Source organism: Phyllopteryx taeniolatus, chromosome 7 (assembly GCF_024500385.1).
Source record: "Phyllopteryx taeniolatus isolate TA_2022b chromosome 7, UOR_Ptae_1.2, whole genome shotgun sequence".
In the NCBI taxonomy this organism is placed as follows: Eukaryota; Metazoa; Chordata; class Actinopteri; order Syngnathiformes; family Syngnathidae; genus Phyllopteryx; species Phyllopteryx taeniolatus.
The window spans coordinates 16,829,217-16,856,911 of record NC_084508.1 but is presented as its reverse complement, the minus strand read 5'-3'; the positions used below and the strand labels follow the sequence as shown (position 1 = coordinate 16,856,911).

The 27,695-nt window shown below is 40.9% G+C and overlaps 1 protein-coding gene across 2 annotated transcripts; it reads left to right on the top strand.

The window, feature by feature from the left end:
- Window positions 1-339: 339 nt before the first annotated feature.
- Window positions 340-26,859, top strand: ptprc (protein tyrosine phosphatase receptor type C). 2 transcript variants are annotated; one of them, XM_061779844.1, is made up of 32 exons: window positions 340-479; window positions 557-758; window positions 867-960; window positions 3,762-3,776; window positions 4,826-4,924; window positions 5,190-5,207; window positions 5,306-5,572; window positions 5,666-5,893; window positions 5,974-6,099; window positions 9,135-9,260; window positions 9,365-9,526; window positions 9,794-9,940; window positions 10,906-11,108; window positions 11,202-11,262; window positions 11,347-11,455; window positions 11,613-11,650; window positions 15,762-15,853; window positions 15,946-16,036; window positions 16,142-16,218; window positions 16,341-16,377; window positions 16,471-16,568; window positions 17,453-17,578; window positions 17,661-17,815; window positions 20,009-20,144; window positions 21,242-21,391; window positions 21,519-21,606; window positions 22,092-22,231; window positions 24,168-24,302; window positions 24,373-24,483; window positions 24,573-24,733; window positions 25,622-25,757; window positions 25,881-26,859. In XM_061779844.1, the coding sequence occupies exons 3-32, from the start codon at window positions 897-899 to the stop codon at window positions 26,169-26,171; spliced, it is 3,687 nt and encodes a 1,228-aa protein (XP_061635828.1). In that variant the 5' UTR covers window positions 340-479; window positions 557-758; window positions 867-896; the 3' UTR covers window positions 26,172-26,859. The 2 variants fall into 2 exon arrangements, with proteins under 2 accessions (XP_061635828.1, XP_061635827.1); XM_061779843.1 differs by having other exon boundaries at window positions 459-479; window positions 645-758.
- Window positions 26,860-27,695: the final 836 nt, after the last annotated feature.

Below are 27,695 nucleotides of genomic sequence, written 5' to 3'. Positions count from 1 at the left end.
GGGCCGTTTCAAATATTTTGAGTATATGCTGCGGGCCGCTAAAAAATGGACGGCAGGCTGCAAATGTGCCCCAGGCCGTAATTTGGACACCATTTGTCTGGAGACCTGGAGAGCTTCTCGTTTACTTTTAAAGCGATTGACTTGCGACCAGTCCAGGGTGTAAACAAAAAAAAACAAAAAAAAGAATGAATACAAAATGAATGGAGGGTGACCTGTAATGAAAGAAAGTCGCCAATGGACCACACATAGTTTGTCTCTCTAGAAATAAACAAAAAAGTGTTTCCTTGGTGATGCATCGCCTTGACTTACAGTGCAGAAGTCCAGCCAGTCAGATGTTGTTGGCCTGCGGACAGTGAAAGAGGGCGGTGTCGCAAAGAACAGGACCTTGAAGATGTTTCACTTCTCTTTCATGTCTCTTTTCGAAGTGCTTCGCTAAAAGGTTTGATTTCCACCGAGACACAGGGAAAACATGAATGCACGTGAGTGAACATTTCCAATGTTTGTGCGTCTCCCTTTTGTTTCATAAAAATAAGTGATTTCCCCCCACGCCCCTTAGTCAGGTGGCTTTCATACATGGTAGATGAGACGACTTCCTGTTCTTGGTGACGGTGCTGAAATGAAGCTTCCTGTCACCCAACGTTAAGGTAAAGGCAGCCTCGTTCGGCGTGACATCACTCTCACTTGACTTGAGCAGAGGCGAGGTTTTCGCCTTTGGGGAACAAGTCCAGGAAGCTGCGTCAACAGATAAGACACCAAACGTAAGTGGCTTAAATAATGTCTTCTTTCACTCTTGATGTTGACTTCAGAATTGGTTGTTGAACAGTTGAGCGTGGGTTATGAACATCTCCCATGTGGGTTCCCACTAGGTGACTTGTGTATGGTGCTTGGTGGCACACATGGAAGGTCTGTGTGGTCTCTGGACCCTGCTGCTGTGGGCTACTATCATCTCGTCGGCCTACTGTAAGTAACCATTGCTTTGGCATCTGTGGAAGAGTGGAACGATTGGTGGAGTGTCTATTTGTGACAAATGCCCACGTTTTTTTTTTGTTCTTTTTTTGAAAAATGGAAAATGTTCTGAGAGCAGCGATGACGAGCTGTTTAGGATCCACAAACGTGACAGGTTTTTTGTGGCCCTTAGGCTATAAAACTTGTTCAATCAAAGTCTACTGGTGAGAAAGAGAAACATTTAGCACAATGCTTTGTTTCTGTTCTGCTTTGTGTGGAGTTGTGTATGTACCCATGTGTGTGTGTGTGTGTGTGCGCGTGTTAATGTGTCTATGTATCTGTCTGTACATTGGCTGCATACAGTGCGTCAGTGTTTGCCAACCTTTATTGAACAAAGGCACCAATTAGACACTGAATCGCAGAGCAAAATGTGGATACATAGGTTAATTATCTGGGGTAGACCATTTAGTTGTTCTGCTTGTCACTGGCATAGATAAATGAACAAATATACATTTTTGTCATAGTTGGTTTGGCTTGAAAAGTGTAATCAAGATTAAGATGATATACTTTTAATCAAATATTTACAGCCTTCGTAGTTTGGCCTATCTAACTTTATTATATATAAATTACAACTTTATTATGGGCCATTTGTAGCTATAACTTGTTGATACTGGGAACGTTGGGATATAATCCTAGAGTATAATAATAATAATAATAATAATGTACAAAGTCCCACTTGAAATTGAAGTGAAGTGAATTGTTACACCATGTCAGTTTCATAGTATCACTACTTAAGATTTTCCACGTCAGTAAGTGAACGGATGAAATTGAGGCTCTTAATTGTTACAAGTTGAATTCATATCCCAAATTATTTTTGGCCCCAGTAATCCAAATGCATAAAATGAAACACTCATGCCATAAACATCCCACTTAAAAAATGACTTTCAAATACAAATTTGACCATTGATGATAAATAATGAAAAAAAATAAAAATAAAAAAAGGTAACCATGGATTGATGTAACAAAAATATTAGCGAGACGTAGCACACACACACACACACAAATAAACAATCAAATTGATGAACCCATGTTGATGTAAACGTAAACTGCTTCACGGAAGTAATGAGTGTATAAACACAAATGAATAGCAATGTCGCTTGAGGCGGTGAAAGCTCACATGGATGGAGAAATTGCGGGGCAGATAAACGTTGGTGTTTCATCAACAAAAGAAGATGGCGATTCACTACTTATTAAGTTCGCTATCCAGGTCATTTAAAATGTAGATTCGTAATGACACATTTGAACAGCAGCCTCGGCATTCAATTTGAGGACAGTAAAATATTTGAAAAATCAGTCATGTAATATTATTAAATAACAAAAAAACAAAACAAATTATACAACTAAAATTACTTGTCTCCCCAAATAAGTAAGTATAATCTAGATTATTACATAATACACATTATACTGTATTGGTAATAATTCTCGAATCTCAATGTTCATGTGAGTACAAACTACAAAGTTGACCACTTCCGTGTTGCATTTGTGAGTTGTCTTCATTTCCTGAGCTGAGCAGAGAAGCGTGGGCCAAGCAGGCAAAGACAAAAACTCAAGCGAATGACTTGAGGAAAATGTTGAGAAAAAGGGGAAGCACAAAATGAAGAAGCTGGGTCAGAAATGTGAGGCCTGCTGTACAACTAAAGCAGTTTGGGAGACGTGTACTACAGTCAAGTTAACACATGTTGGATGTGGGAAGCAAAGGTTTGATGGAGACAAACTATATGAGGTGGTTTACTGGAGATATACAGACAGCACATTTTGCTCGTGATCATCATTAAAAAAAATGTTTTTTTCTAACATGTTCTGTGTTGTCCCACTATGCCTAAAAGGATTCTATTTTCTCTCAATACCGATACATCATTGAATTGAATCTCCGAAATCTTCCATAGACACCGCCCACTTAATTCTAAGACGCGGCTGTGTGTGCATGTGCGTTGGGTGAAATGTCAGTGCAAATAGCATGCATCACCCCCGAGAAACAGGGCGCACTAAACCACATCCTGACTATCACTGTCAGTGTTCACCTCATCAAATTGCTTTCATTCGGATGTGCATGCGAAAAGCAACAAATGGATTAAGCCGTGCAGCATATTATCTTTCAGTCATGTGAATGACTCGGTTTGAACTTCATTTTCAAAAGTATTTTGCAATTTGAAGAGAAAAAAATATTTCAGTTCAGTCCAACAAAAAAAGTACAAATGTTTTTTTTCATTAGTATTATTACACCACATACTGGTTATTGTAATTAATGTAACACATTTATTGTAATCATTTTTTACGTGTTCCCTATTAATTGTTCAACTTATGCAAGTGTTCTTTCTAAAGTGAAACCAAATGCGGGCGTAGTGGCTTGTGTCAGTGCAAAGCAGGAAATGATGGTTTGCTTACTGAAATGGTGATTGTGTTGTGTCGTAGCAACGAGTTTATGGTGAGCTTGTGCGGAAAATCCTGTGGCCTCTAATATCTAGACTAGCTCCTTAATAACTTCACAGGCTCTTTTGATTTTTTTAGGCATTAGCTGTGGTTGTATCTCTGTGGGTTTTGCAAAGTTATCCACAGACAGCATTAGATACACCGACATGCGTTATTGTAAATATGGGGGAAAAAAATGTGTCAAAAACAAAAACATCTGACAAGGTCAAGTTATGTTGAAAATCATTTATTACCATATGCCCGATGTTGTGACTCATGATCGTGTATTCACGTAAATACTTTGTCCTTTTGGATAATTACTTTTTGTCCTCTATTTCCAATTCCAGGTCAAAGCAAAATAGGTGAGTGACATCATTCTACACAACAGAATTGTTAACATCTGCAAACCTGGCAAAGAGCTTCTTGATTCATGTTTGTTGTAGTACAATAAATCTTAATCATTCATTTATATGGACATTGGACCTTCAGAGTTCCAAAATGATCCATTCCAGGATGCAGTTTGACCTTCATTTTGTTCAGATTTGGAAATTAGAAATAATAAAAATGTGGTTATTGGTGGTGTAGTGGTTGACATAAATGACTAGGATTCATTTAAATTCGGCATGAGCCTGAACAGCATTATGTTGTAATAAATGGATGGTAGATACAGTAGTGTTTGTAGCAGTGCTTTTCATGACTTTTAACTGCTTTTCTTAGTAAAACCTAAAATCAGTGAATGTCTGGCTAATTAGTTTTGGAGCCTATCCCAGCTGACTTTGATAGGCAGCGTACACCCTGGACTGGTTGCCAGTCAATCACAGGGCACATACTGTATAGACGACAAACAAACATTCACACTCACATTCACACCTGTGGACGTTTTACAGTCTTCAATTAAATCAAGAAGCATGCGTTTGGGATGTGGGAGGAAGCTGGAGTCGATGCAGAAAGCCCACACAAGCAAGGGGAGAGCATGCAAACGCCACACTGGGAGGCCTAAGCCGAGATTTGAACCCAGAGCCTGCGCTTTGAGGCAGACAAATTCCCCACTGTGTTACAACAATTCCAAATAAATTCAAACTTGCGCACCCCAAATCTTGGTTGTTGTATGTTCTACAGCAGTGGTCCCCGCGGGCCATTTACTGCCAGGCCGCACAGATCGACCGGAAATAAAAAAAAATATATATTGTCCGTGAAAAAATATGTACCTACATTTAACCAGTCCGTTGCGGGAAAAGGTTGAGGCCCACTGTTGTATAGCATAATCATACAATCAAAAGAACAGTTCAAATAATCATTAATCACGATCACTCAGTCCAGTGTCACATATTCTTCACTGTGTCTGAATAAAAACTTTCAATGTGTGCATTAATACGTATTCAATGACAACAGCGTGTTCTCTCTTCTCCAGTTACTACTCCCGTTCCTTCAAAGGAGGCCACAAGCGCAAACATTTCAAACAGCAACACACCCGTCTCTCCTCCCCCAAACACCCTTCAGATCTCAAATGGTGAGATTTTTCTGAAACTTTGAATCATAATAAGATTGAGTAAAATGCTGTAGGCTATAGTAATTGTAAGAAATTCAAGTTTTCTATGTATTGTACATGATCATTAATTTATATGCAACAAATGTTCGTGTTATGGCAATACATGTATTTTATAAGTTTGAGTCCTGGTGAGGAACTCTGAAGATGTTTGGGAAAACTTTGAATGGGATAACGATTTGATATTTTCCTTGTTCTTTTCCAAACAATATGAATTATTATCCACCAGCCTCTACACCCTTCCAGTGTAAGTACCAATTTACTAATTAATGTAAAATTTGAAGAAAAATGATGCTAGTTATCACACTTACACACATTCAACATTCTTGTGTTTGTGTTATGCAGGCTCCTACAATGTTACAAACATCAAGTATGGCTTCAGGTTTGACATCACCAGCTCTTCCACTGGCGGGTACAGAATCCTTTTGACCGAAAATGGCTTGACAAGCCCGCTGGAGAGAACAATCTATAACAAGACATCGGTCGACATCCCACACCTAAAGCCATGCACTGAATATGAGCATGAAGTTGAATATCTTGCTAGCGATGGCAAGACAGAAACTTGTATCTTCAGCAATGGTGTTCTTAATTCCACCTTTACAGACAAAATGAGTAAGTTAAAAAGGACTTGAATTCTTTTACAAGACTTAATATTGAATTTACACATTTGTGAGACACGTCTTGAGCATTTCATGTAAATTTTAGGTAAAGATGAAATCGCCATTTGCAACTCCAACACTAGCTGTCTTTCGCACACGACTAAATGGGATCTCAGCACATCACTGTTACTTCCAGAAAATGCTCATTTGGAGCTATGTGACAATAAAGTGTGCATCAGACCAGCCTACAGTGACATTTGCTCTCAACTCACAACAACCGTCACTTGTGCAAGAGAAAATGATTCCTACAACCTAACAACGTTCATCCATGCAGGTATGTTTAACTGTGCTGGCTTTCTGAAAGGATGTTACAGCACCCTTTACTTTATGTATGGTTTTAATTGTCTTTTACAGATTTCCTTTCTGGATTTTCAAATCAAAATACAATACCACAGTATGTTCCCTTTAAACTTCCTGGGAACATCACAGCAGATTTACCTCCCAAATGCACCAATCTCAACGTTGTTTACTCCTGTCTAGGTAAGTGGATAATCTCGAAGGATGACCTACAGCATTGTCAATGCGTTAATATCAGAATCAGAATCATTTTATTCGCCATGTATGTCTAAAACACACAAGACATTTGCCTCCGCTCTAGTACAACAACAGACAGGCACTGTGAATAAAAAAAAGAATACTTTTGAGACAATAAAAACACACTACGGAGAGTCACTGAGCAATGAAAGGTTACCAATAATGTGGTACTGTGCAAATGATGCAGTCTTCAAGCAATTTAGAGCCGTTTGAAATGACTAATAGAGCAATAATCTGGTACATTGACAATTGTGCAAATGGTGCAGAGTCCTCGGGAAATTTAAGCAATTTAAAGTGACTAGTAGTGCAATAATCTGGAACAGTGACAATTGTGCAAATGGTGCAGATAGTTCTCAAGCACAAGTGGTCAGTATTGGTAAACAACAGATATGCTAATAGTGCAGAGACTATTACAGTGAGTGCACAAATACTGCAAAAGTGTCCAACAGGATTTTGCATGCTCTTGTCGTATTTCTGGCAGCGTGCAACTCCTCAAGGGTAGGTAGGGGGGACCGACGATTTTTCCATTGCAGTCGGAGTTTGTCCTTTTTTGCACCACTAAACCAGACTGTGATGGATGAACACAGGACTGATTTGATGAGTGCTGTGTAGAACTGCCTCAACACCTCGTGTGGCAGGCCGTGCGTCCTGAGAAGCCGCAGGAAGTACATCCTCTGCTGGGCCTTTTTGAGGATGGAGTTGATGTTGGTCTCCCACTTCAGGTCCTGAAAGACTGTAAATTCCCAGGAACTTGAAGGTCTCGATGGCTGACGCAGGGCAGTTGGACAGCGTGAGGGGCAGCTGTGGCAAAGGGTTCCTCCTCAAGTCCACGATCATCTCTATGGTCTTGAGCGTGTTCAGCTCCAGGTTGTGTCGGCCGCACCAAAGCTCCAGCCGCTCCACTTCCTGTCGACACGCAGACTCGTCACTATCTTTGATGAAGCCGACGACTGTGGTGTCGTCTGCTAACTTCAGGAGTTTGACAGCTGGGTGCGTTGTGGTGCAGTCTTTCATGTAGAGAGATAAGCGCAGCGGGGAGAGGACCCTTGGGGGGCCCCGGTGCTGATGGTGCGTGTAGGTGCGGTGGTGTACCCCAGCCTCACCTGCTGTATCCAGGAAGCTGTAAATCCACTGGCAGATGGCAGGTGTGACGCTGAGCTGGATAAGCTTGGAGGACATCTAATATTTTGTTTACCTCATGAAGATCTAAGAGCGAGTAAAAACCACTGCCAGTGTCAACAAAAAATGATTTCATCATTTTTTTGAAGACATTTTTGTTCCAGCTTTTGTATTGGACCTCATGAGATTGTGCAACTGTATATACAATATTATAGCTCCACCTAACAAAGTTGTGCAAGTGTGGCAGTTTGTTTGTCAGCCCAAATTACATTTCCATAAACATTGTGCTGTAGATTCGGAAAAAAAGTTTCATTCTTACCTTGCCATCTGATGACAACTCTATCAATGCAAGCTGACGTTCGCTTTCTTGCTTTGCTGTGATTGGTCACGTGTTGATGTCAATAAAAAAATCTCCACTCTGGTTGGCCAAATGTTTTGGAGTGGGGTAACCTTGACTTGGTTGGCAACCACGCAAGCACGGGAAGAACACGCAAACTCCACACAGGAAGGCCGAAGCCCGGGTTCAAACCCCAACCTCAAACCTGTGAGGCATTCGTGCTAACCACCCTTCAACAGTGCCAGGCGTCATTGTTCTCTTCTAGTGAATTTTTTTTTATCGATTGAAGCAATTTGGTTTTGTAGCATTCCCGCTTCGTCTGTCTTCTCAATTTTCCTACCCGTTCCTGTCTTGCTTTGACACGCACGCACAGACACCTTTTATTCAATTGCTGCCAAAAACATGTTGCTAGCTAATGCTATGTTAGCTGTTGATGTTTGCTGACTGAGTTGCGATGACTAGTTTAGCTGGCGATTGTTGTGTTAACTTTGGGAAATACCTAAATGTGTGGCCTTAAATGGGTGTTGGACATCTTAGATTTTAACAGAAGCTTTCTGTTGGGGATGCACAGTAAACACCGGAACTTAACTGTCCTTTGACTGTAAAGACTCAATAAATAATATGAATTTGTTAAGGTCATGGCGATTCACAAGTGGTACTTTTCTCTGCCCCCTCTTCTGCCTTTATAAGACAATTTCCAGGCATGTTTTTTTTATATACCATCCTGGGCAGGCATCAGCATGAGGATAAATACGCTACGAGACATCAAACGGAAGTGATGCATTTAAGGATTAGAACTGCTGGGGAAACGTACTGTAGCTTCTGTGGACGTTACTGTTGTGTGATCACTCACAAGCTTATTTGATATTGAAAACAGTGACGTTACGGCCCCGCTACTGGGAAATCTATTTACTGTAAACTGGCAACGTCGCTACTTGTAAAGTTGCTACTGCCCAGCACTGACTGTACACTAGCAGTCAAAAATCTGAACACACTTTATAATGATATTGAATTTCAACTGCATAGCAAAACAATTAAAGACATATTAGTTATCAGAGAGGTGAGGTTTATTTGTTTACCAAATAAAGTTTCAACACAGCACAATGTGATTGTTGTGGTTAACACAAAAGGGACCAGTGGTGGGCATATCTCCTTCAACTAAATTATATTAGTCAGATACTGCTGGCTTTGGTACAACAGTCCATTCTCATGTCCTTCTTATTTTATTCCACCAAATCGCGTGTTTGTTTCATTCATCAATTTTATTATTTGGCCATTAAAAGAAACACATAATAAACAATAAATCCCTGCAACCCTAGTGAGGATAAACGGTACGGAAAATGGATGGATGGACTTCCCAAATGTCTTGGCTGCTATTGCTAGCCACATGCTGGCAACTGTAGTTAAAAAGGAAATCTGCCTTTAGCCCTGATGGGATAGACTCCAGCCTCTCCTAGGACCCCGACTTAAATAAGTGCTGTAAAAAAATGGATGTTTGGTGTGAGATGGTTGTGTATCTCCTCAGATGATGAAAAACCCACGAATGTTTCTGATCTGAAACCCTTCACAAACTACACTTGTACTGGTCAGATTAGGAAGGATGATGCCATCATAGCAAATCTCTCACCGATCTCTGTCAAGATTGATTGTGGTATGTTGAAATAGGTCACAGTGAATTAGTGACACCTTGTATGGTCAAGTTATTACATGCACATATGCTGATCAGTGTTAACGATGGCTTCTTTGTATCCACAGATCTTAAAATCCAAATCGTAACAAAAAACAAGACTAATACCTCCATTGCACTGGAATGGACAACAGCAAGTGAGAATTGCTCAGATGTCATAGCTCACCTCAATCTGCTATCATATACATGCATCTGTGTGCCTCAAATAGGAAAAGGGATGCAAAGAGTTGGTAAGTAAGCAAGATACATTCTGGTGTTTAGGAGAGGAACATGCAGAGCACTTGATGACAAACTCATAACTCACGCGCTTAGTCCTGACTGTGTCATCAGAGATATGGAATAATTATGTGTCCAAAAACGACTTCTACAAAGAATAGAGAACATAAATGTTTCCCCTTTGTCGAAGTGTCTTACAGTGGCACAGTTAATGATGGGTGATGTTCATGTTGTTGTTGTCCTGTTGTAATGAAATCAGTTGTTCTGGGTTTTTATTCCAGGTATGGCGAACAAACTAAACGAGATGCACGCCTGTAATGTTGATGACTTGGCTCCATACACCAATTATATCTGTGAAATCCAACCGATGTACAATAATTTGAGTGTTGAAAAAGCAAGTAAACATGACTTCACTACAGCCATTGGAGGTAAGTATTAATTGCTCTTTGTAGGGCAGCAACTAACGATTATTTTCACCATCATTTAATCTGTCAAAATATTTTTTCGATTAATTGATGAATCACATGAGAAAAATCATTTTTTAATTTCCATCCCTTGATTCAATCACAGATCAACATGGCAGAAAATGCAAAAACATGAATTGATTATGATTCCATTATTATTTTTTTGTAACATGTCAGAAAATAGGTAAAATGTTCATTATTTTCCAAAATATTCTTTCTTTTGTACATTTTTTAAAAAACTTTGTTTGCCTCCTTTCTATATTTCCTTCCAAAATGCAAAAGCAGTCTATCATCTAGTTGTCCATCCTACTAGTAACTGTAAAATAGCCCAAAAAAAAACAAAAAACATAACTACTTTAAAACAAAGACAGAAAGGAATTACATGGTTACATGAACGAAAACCGTTGGTTTGAGAGAAAAATGCTATTTAAGTAAAACTTTTACTTTCGATTCAATTTGATGCGAGTGATGTCTGAAACAGGTTTGAGACAGAAAGCACAATTTTTAAACTGATGTAAAACAGTTATTTCACTTTTTTCAGTGTACCTGAGTATAATAGCCATGAGCATCCCTAGTTTCACTACCCTCGTCTAAAAAAAGACCATGAAAAATGTATTACCCACAGAGTGACGTTCATCATACACACACATTATGACACTGCTGCTTTTCCACATCCTCGTACTGCAAACTTCTCCGAAAATTGGCAACTTATGATTTAATCATAATATTAAGTGCTGTTTCCATAACAACACCCAGTAAACAGCACCTTGATTAACTGCTACTAATATCATGTCCACTGAATGCTTGCATGTGTTGTGTTAATGTCAATATTAATAAAAGCAGGTCTCTAACTTGCATAACAATGGCAGCCTTAACTGTAGAAATGTCACAAATGATCATACAGGACATATTTATTTTTCCCCCCACAGTGCCAGATGGCATCACTGGTCTGCAAGCAGTTGTTGTAGACAGTAATAATATTAAGGTGACCTGTGACCATTCAAATCGGTTTAATGGACCCATGAAGGAATTCAATGCAATACTTCTTAGTAGTACAGTTGTGCTACATAAAAATAAGGAATGTAAATTCCACTTCAAAGATCTGAGCTATTCTACAACTTACCAAGTAGAGGTGTGTACATCCAATTTTTCTGAAAAAGATTTCCAAATACTTTGGTTAGTGATATACAGTAGTTGCTGTTAAAGTGATGTTCTTCTTTTTCAGATATTTGCATCCAACCTGCACTTCAACAGTACAAGCTGGAAAGAAACTGTAAAAACTTATTGTAGGTGTTTTTTCTTAATATACACAGTAATATATCTATAATTTTCTCCCTATATCTGAAATACATATGTCCTTTGTTTGGCAGACAATGACAAAGCCCTTACAGGGTTTCTTATCTTCCTCATCATTTTCACATCTGTGGCACTACTTGTGGTCATCTACAGGATCTACGTAGTGAAATGCCGAAGGTTCCAGTAAGCATAGTTTATCGCATTGTTATATTCTCTTCATATTGTTCTTGTTTGTTTCTTTTACTTGGCAATTTACAGGGACTGTATAGACAGAGGTGAATTCGAATTGCAGTTGAAAGAAAAACTGTGTAACGGGGGTCAAATTTGTGTTTGCTTGCAGAGACACGAGTGAAGACATTCCTCTAATCCACAATGCAAGTAAGTGGATTAGAAATTTATTTTAGCGTCATACACAAGGCGCATTGCTCACATGAACTGACATGACACTATAAATGAGTTGAATGGACAATATACAGTGGTGCCTTGAGATACGTGTGACCCGACTCACGCATTTCTTGAGATACAAGCCGTTGATCTGCTGAGTTTTTGCTTTGACTTGCGAGCCCAAAATTGAGATACAAGTGCTTTATGGCGGCAGGTGCCGCCACTCACCTCACCACAAGCTGCAGTTTGGCTTATATAATTAGTAAATATTCTTTAAAAAAAGAGGCTTCAAGCTGTTAATTGCCACTATCATTTAAGTCTACTGTCAAACTATCCATAAAACTAAGAGAATTACACGTTATTTATTTCAAACAACCTCAGAGCCTCCATCACGTATACAATGGAAAATGCCACAGCCACACAGGAAAACAATTAACATAACACCCCCCCCAAAAAAATACAAAAATAAAATAACACCAGCCAAGGATGTTTAAAACAATTTTAAGCTGTGGACAAGAGATCCATTACACCGGAGAAGTTACGGCAATACGGTGACGAAGAGTATTCTGCAGAAGCCGCTTGCATTTCACGCTCATGGAATGTGGAGGATTACACAACGGCAGATCAATTAAGTCACATAACATTATCAAAGAAGAACTGCTGGTTGTGTGGGGGTGCAAATGTTGTTATTGTGTGTTTGTACACAATAGCATACTGTAGGGTGCAAGTTTTCAAGCAAGGCGGTCGTCCGGAAAATCATTAGGGAGGCTCTTTATTTAAAAAATGTTGGGGGCCGCTAGAACGGATTAGTTGGGTTTCGATCCATCCATTGTCTTCCGCTTATCCGAGGTCGGGTCGCGGGGGCAGCAGGCTCAGCAGGGCAGCCCAGACTTCCTTCTCCCCAGCCACTTCCTCTAGTTCTTTCGAGGGGATCCCGAGGCATTCCCAGGCAAGCCGAGAGACGTAGTCTCTCCAGCGTGTCCTGGGTCGTCCCCAGGGTCTCCTCCCGGTGGGACGTGCCAGGAACACCTTACCAGGGAGGCGTCCAGGAGGCATCCTAAACAGATGCCCGAGCCACCTCATCTGGCTCCTCTCAATGCGGAGGAGCAGCGGCTCTACTCTGAGCCCCTCCCGGATGACCGAGCTTCACACCCTATCTCTAAGGGAGAGCCCGGACACCCTGCGGAGGAAACTAATTTCGGCAGCTTGTATCCGGGATCTTTTTCTTTTGGTCACGACCCACAGGTCGTGACCATAGGTGAGGGTAGGAATGTAGATCGACCGGTAAATCGAGAGCTTCGCCTTTCGGCTTAGCTCCTTCTTTACCACAATGGATTGATACAAAGTCCGCATCACTGCAGACGCTGCACCGATCCACCTGTCGATCTCCCGTTCCATCTTCCCTCACTCGTGAACAAGACCCCAAGATACTTGAAGTCCTCCACTTGGGGCAGGATCTCATCCCCGACCTGGAGAGGGCACGCCACCCTTTTCCGACTGAGGACCATGGACACAGATTTGGAGGTGGACACAGATTTGGAGGTGGTGATTCTCAACCCAGCCGCTTCACAATCGGCTGCGAACTGCTCCAGTGTGAGTTGGAGATCACGGCATGATGAAGCCAACAGAACCACATCCTCTGCAAAAAGCACAAATGCAATACTGAGGCCACCAAACCGGACCCCCTCTACGACTCGGCTGCGCCTAGAAATTCTGTCCATAAAAGTTATGAACCGAATCGGTGACAAAGGGCAGCCTTGGCGGAGTCCAACCCTCACCGGGAACGAGTCCGACCTCCTGCCAGATATGCGGACCAAACTCTTGAGTCCGGTAGTAAAGGGACTGAACAGCCCGTATCAGGGGGTTCGGTACCCCATACTCCCGAAGCACCCCCCACAGGACTCCCCGAGGGACACAGTCGAACGTCTTCTCCAAGTCCACAAAACACATGTAGACTGGTTGGGCGAACTCCCATGCACCCTCGAGGACCCTGCCGAGGGTGAAGAGCTGGTCCACTGTTCCACGCCCATGATGAAAACCACACTGCTCCTCCTGAATCTGAGATTCGACTTCCCGACGGACCCTCCTCTCCAGCACCCCTGAATAGACCTTACCAGGGAGGCTGAGGAGTGTGATCCCCTGTAGTTGGAACACACCCTCCGCTCCCCCTTCTTAAAAAGGGGGACCACCACCCCAGTCTGCCAATCCAGAGGTACTGTCCCCGATGTCCACACGATGTTGCAGAATTGTGTCGACCAGGACAGCCCCACAACATCCAGAGCCTTTAGGAACTCTGGGAGAATCTCATCCACCCCCGGGGCCTTGCCACCGAGTTGCTTTTTAACCACCTCGGTGACCTCAACCCCAGAGATAGCAGAGCCCACCTCAGAGAACCCAGACTCTGCTTCCTCAAGGGAAGGCGTGTCAGTGGAATTGAGGAGGTCTTCGAAGTATACTCCCCACCGATTCACAACGTCCCGAGTCGAGGTCAGCAGCGCCCCATGCCCACTATACACAGTGTTGATGGTGCACTGCTTCCCCCTTCTGAGACACCGGATAGTGGACCAGAATTTCCTCGAAGCCGCGCGGAAGTCGTTCTCCGTGGCCTCACGGAACTCCTCCCACGCCCGGGTTTTTGCCTCAGCGACCACCAAAGCCGCATTCCGCTTAACCAGCCGGTACCCATCAGCTGCCTCAGGAGTCCCACAGGTCAAAAAGGCCCGATAGGACTCCTTCAGCTTGACGGCATCCCTCACCGCTGGTGTCCACCAACGGGTTCGGGGATTGCCGCCACGACAGTCACCGACTACCTTACGGCCACAGCTCCGGTCGGCCGCCTCGGCAATAGAGGCGCGGAACATTGTCGACTCGGACTCAATATCCCCCGCCTCCCCCAGGACGTGGGTGAAGTTCTGCCAGAGGTGGGAGTTGAAACTCCTTCTGACAGGGGATTCTGCCAGACGTTCCCAGCAGACCCTCACAATATGTTTGGGTCTGCCTACGTCGGACTGGCATCTTCCCCCACCATCGGAGCCAGTTGACAGCTACGCCCCTCTTTTCACCTGAGTGTCCAAGACATGCGGCCGCAAGTCCAATGACACGACCACAAAGTCGATCATCAAATGGCGACCTAAGGTGTCCTAGTGCCAGGTGCACGTGTGAACACCCTTATGCTTGAACATGGTGTTCATTATGGACAATCCGTGGTGAGCACAGAAGTCCAATAACAGAACACCACTCGGGTTCTGATCGGGGGGGCCGTTCCTCCCAATCACGCCCTTCCAGGTCTCACTGTCATTGCCCATGTGAGCATTAATTGGGTTTCCATTCATTTTAATGAGAAATATGTTTTGAGTTACAAGTGTTTGAGAGCACAGTCACAGAAAGAATTTAACCAATATCTCAAGGTACCACTGTACATTGTCTTAAACAATACAATTTTAGAAATGCATTCACAAATCAATACATTGTTTTATTTTACATACTTGGCATAAAATCAAACATACTTCAAGTCTCTCCAAATCATTTCATGAAAGTTGGTGGAGTAATATTATTTGAAAAGTTTAAAAATGTTTATAGGTGCATCTCAATAAATTAGAATATGTTATAAAATGTCATTTATTCCAGTAGTTAAATTCAAAAAGTTAAACTCACACAACAGTACAGTATATAGATTCCTATAAACACATAGTGCTGCGATTGGCTGGCGACCACTTCAGGGTGTACCTCGCCTCTCGCCCAGAGTCAGCTGGGATAGGCTCCAGCACGTCCGCGACCATTGTGAGGATAAGCGGGACGGGAAATGGATGGATAGGTAAACACACAGTGCACAGAAAACACCGTGAATAGTTTTCAAAGCAGCTTGGGTTAACTGTTAGCACTTATTTTATTACAATCTTAAATATCTATTTTGAAAAACTAATTCTTCAAGTAACAGGAAAAGAGAAATTGTTCTACTAATTACAGTGCACTACCCTAACTCCCATCTACTTCTTATACTGGATGAATGCAGATTTGATTCATTGTAAATGTAAATTAAAAAAGTACAGACTTCCTGTTTTAAAGTGTTTCTCATTTGCGCAACTGTTTTTTTTTTCTGGTGCAGCTTCTGTGGAGCCGATCGAAGCCAACATCTTGCTGGAAGCATACAAAAGGAAACTCGCTGATGAGGGCCGCCTTTTTCTGGCCGAGTTTCAGGTGCATTGCTTTTTTTGGGGGGTTGCGGGGGGGTCATCCTTTGGTACTTATGAGGGGAGGCATACAATGAAAAACAAATATTTTCTTTACAGAGCATTCCCAAAATATTTACCCGCTACACAGTGAGAGAGGCTAAAAAAACTTGCAACCTCCCCAAGAACCGTTATGCGGACATCCTACCATGTATGCAGTTGGTTGTTACTGTACAGCAAAAAATAATTACCAGTATACAACTACAGTATACAACATTTTTCTCTAGAGTGGTCAAACATTTGCTTTCTTGAACAGACGATTACAGCCGAGTCCACCTGAGCACAGGAAACGGAGAGGCCGGAAGCGACTACATCAACGCCAGCTACATTGATGTACGGGAAATAAGCCTCATACAGCACATATGTGCAACTTAGCAAAGGGTCTTGCAGTTGGTGATGCACGTTTTGGGAAAAATAGGTCAAGCACAACTTATTGAATGTTTGCTCCTGTGCAGGGCTACAAGGAATCCAAGAAGTACATTGCAGCTCAAGGTACCGCTGTGTTCACTGCCTTGCACTTGCCTTATTTTACGGCACATATTGTTAAGTCTGTGCATTTGTGTGTGTGTGTTGCGTGTTTCATAGGCCCAAAGGAGGAAACTGTGTGTGACTTCTGGAGGATGATCTGGGAGCAGCGGTCTTCTATCATCGTCATGGTGACGCGCTGTGAAGAGGGAAACAAGGTAAGAATTTTGTCCAACCGTAAAGGTTGAGCTAAATTGAGATAAAGTTGAGGTCAACCTCAAATTTATCTGGAGTTGAAAACAAATGTTCCCATAGAAAGTATTGCAAATGGTGACCGAGTGGTGAGCACGTCTGCCTCACCGGTCTGTGGTTTGAGGTTTGAATCTCATCACCGACCTTGCTTTGTGGAGTTTGCTTGTTCTCCCTGTGCTTTTGGGACTCTGGCTTCCTCCCACATTCCAAAAACACACGTCTTGTTGTATGTGTGGCTCAACTCACTCACTGTGTGGGTGTGAGTCGCAAACTGTAATATTTTTGCGATGGTCTTTTCCAGTTGGGTTTGGGCCTTAGATTTTTTTTTGTCCAATCAGATTTCAGCCTCTGCTGCATGTCAAGCAAATCTAACCAGGGCCTTCAGAATCAGTAATGCTGGTCGATGTAATTTCAACTAGCGTATATTAGCAAAGCTCGCTGGCCCTGATTGGTTGGGCAAAGCAGAACTTGTTACAGCCAGCTTCAACTAGCAACACGTCTGTAGCGATTCGCTTGCATTAATACATTTAATAATCAGCATCTCTGGTGAGTATGATGTATTTAATTTAATGTTGTTATGTTTTTGTCTTCTTTTTAAATTTGATTCTGAACTACTCCAGATGATGTACAGTACATGGCACTCTTGTGTACTGTTATATTACATTTTTGTGTAGTATTGAGTGATGGTTTCTCTAATTGCGATCTGATAGTGGCGGTATTAAGAGGCGGATTATGTAGTGTAAGTCCCCACTGAAGGCCCAGGTAGAATGCACGGCCCTCCACTAAAGTAATTATGGAGATGTTTTTCCAGACGTTTTCATCTGTTGTGTTGTGTTGTGTTGTGTTGCAGAACAAGTGTGTGCAGTACTGGCCTTCTCTTGACCGCGAGACTGAGATATTTGAGGAGTTTGTTGTTAAGCTCAATTCGGAGGATCACTTCCCTGATTATTCTATCCGCCATCTTAACCTAACTAATGTAAGTCTCCTGTGATAATGTCTATTATTGCTGCCGTGAGTTCCCAATGTGTTGTGTACTGCATGTCGTTACATGTGTCCAGAGGAAAGACAACTCTGAGCGAGACGTGACCCACATCCAGTTCCTCAGTTGGCCCGACCACGGCGTGCCGGAGGAGCCCCACCTCCTCCTGAAGCTCAGACGCCGCGTTAACGCCTTCAAAAATGTTTTCAGCGGGCCCATTGTCGTCCATTGCAGGTAAGTCCATTTCTATGGAGGTTTTCGATCACTTTAACAACTTGATTATTATAAAGTGTATTGATTACTATTTATGACTATATAATAAGAAACAATAAATAGTTTGTAAATGCAACAATGTTGTTCGCTATTTTACATGAATATTAGCTTACACCCGCGACCCTTGTGAGGATAAAGCGGTACAGACAATGGATGGATGGATGGATGGATGGATTACCTTACAAATTTTAGTGCTTTTTAGTGAGCACCATATAAATAAAAAAATGGTCCATCCAATTGGTGTGACATATCAAGATGCAGATGTAGCCTTTTATAGAGCAAACAACCATGCTACATAGGTAACTAACTAACTAACAAAAGCAGATCCCAGTGCCACACTCAGACAAACAACCATGAAAAAATTGGGAAAATCATATTCAAATAACCACAACTATCAGAATTAAAATGATAAATCACAAGTATTACTGGTGTCACATCTTCAGCATTATACATATATTAATAATGATTAGAAATAAGTCTTTAAAATGTATTGTTTATTTATTCGACAATAATCAATAACAGCCAATAAGGATCAGGATAAGGCGCACATGCCATCAGAATTTATTACAATAATGCTTACTAATAGAGATTTCGACACACATTTGGGAGCCACAATTAAGAGAAATAAACCTTTTGCCTGCAAAGCTGACATCTTGTTCTTTACAATTCAAAGTATAAAATGGAGTTGGTCTGCTTTTAAGTGTGTGCATATTGACTCAACAGACTTTTTTTTCTGATGCGGTTTCCTTCTTTTCACACCCACTCATAAGTTCCAGTTCCTTGGTCTTTGACGCTAATGCTGCACGCATCTGTCGTTTATGACTCTTCCATGCACTCGGGGGCACATTTAGTCATTTGGGTGCCCAAGGCAAACCCAATCATTGGGCCCTCCACATCTGTAACAAATGTTCATTTTATCATCAACTAAAAAGTGTGAATTTGAGAATATTCTCCTGTTTCCTGAGTTAGATGACGTCCTTAAAAGCCTTATTGAGGATTATTATCTAACAGTTGAATCATCTCAATGCTTTTACTGTAATTGATAAGAACATTAAGCGACATTTAATCGATAGTTTGCCATTTTGACCGCTTTACTCACATCTTCGTGATGAAAAGCATCCCTTCTGTCACTCTCCACTTCATCTCTACTGCTATCCTCTTCGCCTGAAACTGATAGCCGTGCTATTGCTGTCTTCCAAGAGACCATGTATTCAATTTCCAGTCAATAAGGGTTTGCAACAACTGTTTGAAAATAAATAAATAACTAAAAAGGAGGCTTGTTCAACGCAAATTAACTTCATGGAATGTATTTCTTAACATTCTTAACTATTTTGTCCACTTAAAAAAACTCCAAGCTAATAATTGGTCAACTAAAAATTTGTCGTTAGCGCTACACTGTTGGCTTGTTTGCTTTTTACAGGTTTTGCTGGAAGTAAGTTGCCAGTTTGAATAAAACTTTACTTCAGAAGTAGGCCTAATCAAGATACAGCTGTGTAGTAAGCCATGCTCTGTGTCTGCACACCCATATTGAGGTTTGTGGTTGCTTTGTTCCATTTGTACCATCATAAAAATGGTGACTTGTCAAAAAAAAAAAAAAAAAAAAAAGCAGTAATTATGTATGCTTGCTTAATGCTATTTTTAGGTTAGCATCAGCTTGGTAAAATAAATATCTGTATAATTGATTTTGAATTATATTGTATTTATTATTGTGTATATTATATTATTGTATAAATCACGCTTTTCCCTGTTGGCATCAATGGTACGCATCTCTGGTGGCCAAAGAGAGCCAGAGAAAAGCAAAGTAAACATGCGCATGACATTTTTTATATGCTCTCATTAGACTTGCTGAAGTCTCACAAAATCTCAAATATGATGACAGGTCGACCTCCAAAATTCTGTGCGATTTTAGATGAATGTTTTTCCAGAAAATGTTGTTGTAATTCCAAATTTCACTTTGACACTGGAAATTCTCATTTTATTCAAATTCCCAACATTCAAAGTGATAAATGTCAAGACAGGAGAAGGATGACTTTATTATTTCCATTATTCAATTGGAAGTCAAGTTTCTCATCCAGCCTTTTCCTCCCTCTGGTTGTCTCTGAACTCATCTTTAAGTGATTTTACTTCATGTTCAACTGGTTTTCTCCTGTGTAGTGCCGGTGTTGGCAGGACCGGCACCTACATCTGCATTGACGCCATGATAGAGTGTCTGGAGGCTGAGGGCAAAGTCGACATCTATGGATACGTTTTCAGTCTCCGCAAACACAGATGTCTCATGGTTCAAGTGGAGGTATACCATATACTGTACATACACGCACACGCACCCACGCACACAAACACACAGGTTTTCACTCAATCCCACATTTATCCATTAATTACAATAACGTTACATAACAACAATATGTCATATACAGAGAACAAGCCGGAATAATAAAAAGTGAGAAAATTCCATCAGATATTTGAAATGTGTCTGCTACCTGTTGCTAACCTGTAATCCAGCATTTGTGGCAGATTTGCTTGCCCTGTACAACTATTTTAACACTGACCCCTTACAAAATGAATATTTTATCCTAATCATTCATGTTGACAGCTAATATACTAACATCCAGCATGCTGACAACCGGCGTCGACTGGTGAAGATAATTCTGGAGCATTTCGTACCTCTATGGACAGGTGCTACAGTTTGTCATCATCAATGTATGCTAACATAGCGACCTGAGCACACTATCTCCACAATGGCAGCTCAATAAGGATTTTACATTATACCCTTGCCTTGGGTACTATTATACAAAAGACTGATGGCACTGCATACAATGCTTACGCACAACTACAATTTGAATACAGACTTGATTGTAAAACTCGATAAACATTTTGGATTATGCCCTGTAGTCGCGTATTGTTTAAAATAAGAATTAATAAAATGCTAACATGCTTACAGTTAGTATGCTAACATAGCAAGATGGCAGCTCAATAAGGATTCATCATGCCCTGGGATGGGGTACTTTTTCAAAAGGCTAATGACACTGAATAAAATTGGTATACCAACATCAACTTGAATAGAGAAATTGAACTGAAGTCAGGTGCTGTTTCAAATGAGATTTAATGAAATGCTAACATGCTAACAGTTGATATGCTCACAGAGATAGAAACCGCACTACTTAAACCACTGAGGCAAATCGAGAAGGATTTTTTTTCATTCTCTTCTATCAAGAAGATTATTGATGCCATATTCAGGCTCACGTGTATGTTTGCGTAACTACATGGTTCCATCGTTTGTTTGTGTGTGTGTGTGTGTGTGTGTGTGTGTGAGTGTGTTTGTGTCTCTCTCTCTCTCTGTCTGTCTCTCTCTCTCTCTCTCTCTCTCTCTCTCTCTCTCTCTCTCCACAGGCCCAGTACATCCTGATTCACCAGGCCTTGTTGGAGCACAACCAGTTTGGTGAAACTGAAATCTCACTGTCAGAGCTCCACAGTGCACTGAGCATACTTAAAGAGAGCAACTATGCCAATGAACCAACATTACTGGTGGATGAGTTTGAAGTATGGATTTTAGTTTGTTATATTTAAACTATTTTCCTTAACTTTTTTCCAATGATTAAACATTATACAACTCATTCACGCTTCATTTCCAAAAATAAATGTGTAATTGTATTGTACTGCAATTTAGAGACTTCCCACCTACAAGTGGAAGACATTCAACACTGGGATCACAGAGGAAAACAAAAAGAAGAATCGCTGTTCAACTATCATCCCCTGTAAATATGACTTCATCACTCTTCACACACAGCATGGACAAAGGTATTGGGACACTTTGAAAAGAGTAACAGATTTGCTCCCTTTGTAGTTATATGAACTTCCGCTCTTCTGTAAAAACTTTCTACAAGATGTTGGAGTGTGTGCTTGTCAGAGGTCCCTGATGTTGGACCCGAGAGAGGACCTCCTGGCTCATCTACTTCATCCCAAACATGTTTCTTGGGGTCGAGGTCAGGGCTCTTGAGTGTCTCCACATCAAACTCGTCTTGTCATCCCACTGTGCCATGTTTTGTTCACCGAAATTTCCCCAAAATTTGGTGAAATGTGTTTCGTCCAGCACTTAAGTGATTTCATTCACACGTTCAGAGTGTCTCAATGCTTTTGTCCACGTAATGTGCATTTGAATTGTCACAGTCAAAACAAAACAAACAAAAATCTCAAATCAGTCATGTCTTGTGTGTCAACTTGATAAACCTGGCACCCTCAGATGATTACAACAGAGTGTTGCTGAGGCTGGATGAAAGGCAGAGTCAGGATAGCAGCCGTGATGAATATCATGAGGAAGAGTCATCTGATAGTGAAGACGATGAGGAGTCCACTAAATACATCAACGCTTCCAACATTCACGTGTGTATTTTTATTTGTCAAAAGTTGCAGCATCTACCATTCCTGGCGTAGGTGTGATTTGTGAATGAATTGCAATTTGTCAATCTTATACAGTACACCAATACTAACAGGCTATGGTCAAAACTCAGTTCAAACACGGTTCAATGGGAGGGTTGCATTCAAAACGGGTATCCGGTGTAAAAACTGCCAAACAAATCTTGTGGGTGACTTGCTGTGGTGACCCCTGAGCAATCCCCACAATGTACGCACACAGGAAATATGCAGACTGATTGTCGACTCAGCCAATCAAATTATTTATTCAGAGCAACTTTGCAAGTTAAGTATATTCAAGGAAACAAGTTCAAATTAAAAAGATAATATCATGCTTTGAAACAAGACAACAGCAAGGTGGGGTGGGGGGGGGGGGGGGGGTGGGGGGGGGGGTATTTGTTCGGAGGTAAGCTACTGTATATGTGCATTTGTCCTGCAAATTGCTGGTGTCGGGCGGGATCCTGTATCTCCAAAAGCATCACTTTTCAGGAAACAAAAAAAAAAAACGGCTTGTTTAACATTGCATCATCAACAATAGTAAGCCATTTTCAACACTTTATTGGTCAATAATTTGTAAAAATAACAGACCAATGTTGGGACTGATCAATTTTTTGATTTGTAAAAAATATGAAATTGACCAAATTTGTTTTTGATTTGTAAAAAATATGAAATTGACCAAATTTGTTTTTGATTTGTAAAAAGTATGAAATTGACCAAATTTGTATAAAGGACACGAGCAGACATCAGTTAAATGTAGTTTGTCAAGACAAAATGCAGCAACTCAAAATATCCAGTCATCTATTTTCTGTCGCGCTTGTTGTCATTAAGGTTGCGGATAAGCTGGAACCTACCCTAGGGGACTTTTGGCGAGAGGCACCTTGGACTGGTGGCCAACCAATCGCAGGGCACATATAAACAAACAGTCATTCACATTTATGCATATGGAAAATCTAGAGTACTCAATTAATCTAATGCCTGTTTTTGGAATGTGGGTGAAAGCTGGAGTACCCAGAGACCCCACAGAAAACCTTCGCAAGAATTGGGAGAATATGACACAAGCCGAGATTCGAACACCGCAGCTCCGAATTATGAGGCAGGTGTGCTAACCACTCCCTCACCGTTCTGCCCAACTCAAACAACTTGCACTCAATAATTTAATTACATTTTTAATATTAACTTTCATTTCTTTAGGCACTGATTGTGAGTGTGAATGGTTGTTTGTTTATATAAGCCCTGCGATTGGCTGGCGACCAGTTCAGGGTGTACCCCGCCTCTCGCCCGAAGATAGCTGGGATAGGCTCCAGAACGCCCGCGAGCCTAATGAGGAGAAGCGGTACAGAAAATGGATGGATGGACTTAAGGATGCTTTGTTTTAGTATCATTCATTTTTAAATGCAATTAAAGAAGAGTTGTATCTCCAGTTTAGTGTGGAAATCAAACATAAAAATTAGAATATGATAGAATTTTATTTTTTATTTTGTTTGACAGTCAGTTGGGAACAAAATATGTGGGAGTGAATTAAAATGCATGCTTCCTTTCAACTGGACCTTTTAATAGAGGAACACTGACATCCACCAATAGAAAGATTTGTTGCTCATAGGTACCGGACTATTGTTATATCAGTCATTCAAACTTCTCTAATTGCGAGAGGACTCTGCATCTTTTTGCACAATTGTCAAAACAAACAAAACACAAAAAAACTGTACCGGCATTACCAGATTACTGGTATTATTGCTCAGTGACTGTTTTTCTAAATGTCTTTATGTCTCAAAAGTGTTCTCTGTCAATTGACTGTCTGTTGTCGTACTAGAGCGGCTCCAACTACCGGAGACAAATTCCTTGTGTGTTTTTTGGACATACTTGGCAAAATAAAGATGATTCTGATTCAGATTTCTTGTGCACACAGGGCTACTGGGGCCCACGCAGCTTTATTGTAGCACAGACTCCTCTGGCCAACACTGTTAGTGACTTTTGGTTGATGGTTTACCAGAAGAAAGTGTCCACCATCGTCATGCTGTCAGGCGCTAGTCCTGATGTAAAGGTATTCAAATACTCATCATCCTAACAATGTTTTTGCCCCATCAAATGACTTCATGCTTGCTTGTGTATAGGAATCTGTGTACTGGGATAAGGAGAACACTGGAGATATTGAGGTAGAGGTGACCTCAACAGATGCCTCTCCAAATATTATCAACCGTAACGTGCTGATTCGTCACGTCAAGGTACTGCAGCCTTCAGCCACTCAGTTGTTTATGTCCACTATCACTCAATAATTATTCAATTAATTTCATCCTAATTCTTTTGTCAACAGAGGAAAGAGAGTCGTGCAGTGAGACACGTCGAATTCCTGAAGTGGGCCAATAGTTCACGACCAGAGAAACCTCAAGATCTGACTGACATGATTAAAGATGTCAAGCGTAGTTGTGACTGCGGCAAGACACAAAGAGGCCCTCCAGTTGTGGTCCACTGCAGGTAAGCTGGACTCTTGGTAGTAAGTCAGGTACCCTGGACTGATCACCTTTCAAATATAGGACTGTCACGTACTGTAGAAGGCAGACAAACATTTGCTCACATTTATTTTTTTTATTTGAAATGAACATCACGTATTAATGAACTTCAATATAAAATGCAAATATGCCGTAATGAGAGTGCTTAAAGAGGAGGATGCTATTCATGTGACACAGCTTGAAGCAGGCATCAGGTGCAGGTGGAGATGGGCCTGGTTCAAGTTGGAGGCCAAAACAAAAAAAAGCAAAGAAATGAGGCAAATTTAATTATAATCTTAAATTTGTACAGCAACATGTACTTGAGCAGTGTAAATAAGTTTTCCTGCGTGGAGAATTATTATTTTCCTTATTGCACTCTTCAGAGTCTTCCAGATTGCTTAATTTATGTTATAACAATAATAATAATGAAAAAATCTCTGCCGGGGCCCGGGGGATCCAGATCCCTCCCTACAATGTTGATTGATTGATTTATTTATTTATTTTGTTAATGCCTTTGGTGTTTGCATGTCTGGTTGGTTTCAACCAGGTTAGTGTCAAGATATACTGTAAAAATAGTTGTTTAACATAAAAACATATATGCCCTTACACCAACAATACTGTATGACTGAAACAAACAGTGATACCTGTTAGAAGTATACTGTACATCATGTACACGTCATGCAGCAGTCTTGTACCATGGGTTTGAAATAAAGGTGGACAAAAAAAGAAAAAGTTACATTACAAGAGGTCATCAGGAAATGAATGTAAGTCTACAGTCTGTAATGTAAAAGTGTAAAAGTGAAGTGTTGAGCAAGATCTGTGTGCGTGTGTGTGTGTGTGTGCATGTGCGCATGTGCATGTTGCTTCTCCTCAGTGATGGCTCGTCCCGTTGTGGTGTTTTCTGTGCTCTGTGGAACCTGCTCGACAGCGCTGAGACTGAAAAGGTCGTGGACATTTTCCACGTGACCCGAACCTTGCGGAAGGAGCGAGAGGGCATGATTGCAAGTCTGGTAAGAACTACAAGTGTGTTCATCCTGTGTATTTACTCATACGTGTGTTTGGTCAATTTGAACTCCTAAAATAATTATTGTGGGGAATTAGCCTCCTCTCAAACCAGTGTGTGCTTTTGACAGGACCAGTACCAGTTCTTGTATGATGCACTGGACGCGGCCTATCCTGTGCAGAACGGAGAGGTGAAAGCGGTCCGGGCCTCTGAAATGGATTCTGTCCAGTTGGTCAATGAAAGCACAACAACAGAGAAGGCTTCAGACGAAGTCTGCACTACCGAGGTGGGCCAGCAAGGGGCTGCAGAGAGCGATGATCGGGTGGCCCAGGTAGGGCAGGAGGAGAAAAAGGAGGCCGAAAAATTATCCAGTATTGTCACAGAGACACCACTTGAGGACAATGTCACTCGGGAGGTGTGAGGTGTTGCAAGTTTATTTGCAGCAATACGTGCTTCAGTCGGATGCTTCCGTGTGGGACAGTAATCATGTTTTAAACTAAGACAGATTTTATTTTAGAGATCTTAGTCTAAACCTTCAGTTTTGGGGGGATCAGTCCAAGTTATGTGAGTGAGTAATATACATATCATCTTTTTCAAGATTACACATCTTTTATTTTTGGAATGCTTTTAAGTTTAAGAAAGATGGCGAACATGTTGATGGTCAACATACCACTGTTACTGCATAATGTCTCATAATAATTGTTCGTATTTGAGTACATCGCTGAGTACTTTAAACGTTTGTAATTTGTTACATGATACTGCATTAGTGACTAAGCTACAGTATGTTCCTACATTTTTTTTTTAACTGATCCTCATCAGTCTCAATGTCCATTGTCAGAATCAGAATCATCTTTATTTGCCAAGTATGTCCAAAAAAAACACACAAGGAATTTGTCTCCGGTAGTTGGAGCCGCTCTAGTACGACAACAGACAGTCAATTGACAGAGAACACTTATGAGACATTGACAAAAAAAAAACTGTCACTGAGCAATAAGGGGTTGCTAGTTGTCTGGTAATGCCGGTACATTTTTTTATTTTTTTTGTCTCTGCTATCATGCCTATGGTTTGAAAGTCATATTGTAAAAATAAAAAGATGAAGCTAAAAAATGCCTATGGTTTGAAAGTCATATTGTAAAAATAAAAAGATCAAGCTAAAAAATGCCTATGGTTTGAAAGTCATATTGTAAAAATAAAAAGATCAAGCTAAAAAATGCCTATGGTTTGAAAGTCATATTGTAAAAATAAAAAGATGAAGCTAAAAAATGTCAGTATTGTCCTTAATTTAAAAAATAAAAAAAACAGCAAATAAATTTTGAAATCATTTTGAAAGGCTTGACAAATTTAAAACCCACATAATGAAAACAACTTTATTCATTATAAACACAAGTGCAAAAGTATAATATGAAAACAATCCCTTAATCAGAGCTGTCTATAGTTGATATTTGGTGAAATATATTTGAAAGCTTTATGAATAAAAATCTTGCAGGAAGTACAAAACACTTTCACTAACAAGTTGTCTTTGTGTATTTTTTGCTCAAGAAAATGAAAGTAGCAGTCATTTACAATAATATCAATCCATTTTGGAGCGATCGGTAAATAACTAATAACTAATTGCCCTGGGATTGCCAAAATCGATATGCCGCCATGTCCTGGTGCGACATCACCCACAGATGTGGAGACCAAATTTGCTGCGTACAATATATCGTTTGAGCATCGTCGTTGCAATGTATGTGCGTCCAATAGTCACATCGAAGCGTCCTGTGCTATGTCGGTGATGCAGTCAACCAGCTATGATATTAATAAGTGACCAGCAGAGCGACCTTGTTGGACATGCTAATAAGATTAAACGCCGATGTTACGGTAAATTTTAACCCTTTAAACAACAATCATGGCGCACCCCAGAGTGTGTATATACTATTCTTTTTTGTATGATAACTGTTAATGA

Coding starts and splice junctions, on each gene's coding strand:
- ptprc (XM_061779843.1), top strand. Junction 16,037..16,141: donor TTATGCGGACATCCTACCAT/GTATGCAGTTGG, acceptor TTTCTTGAACAG/ACGATTACAGCCGAGTCCAC. Junction 21,392..21,518: donor TACTGGTGGATGAGTTTGAA/GTATGGATTTTA, acceptor ACTGCAATTTAG/AGACTTCCCACCTACAAGTG.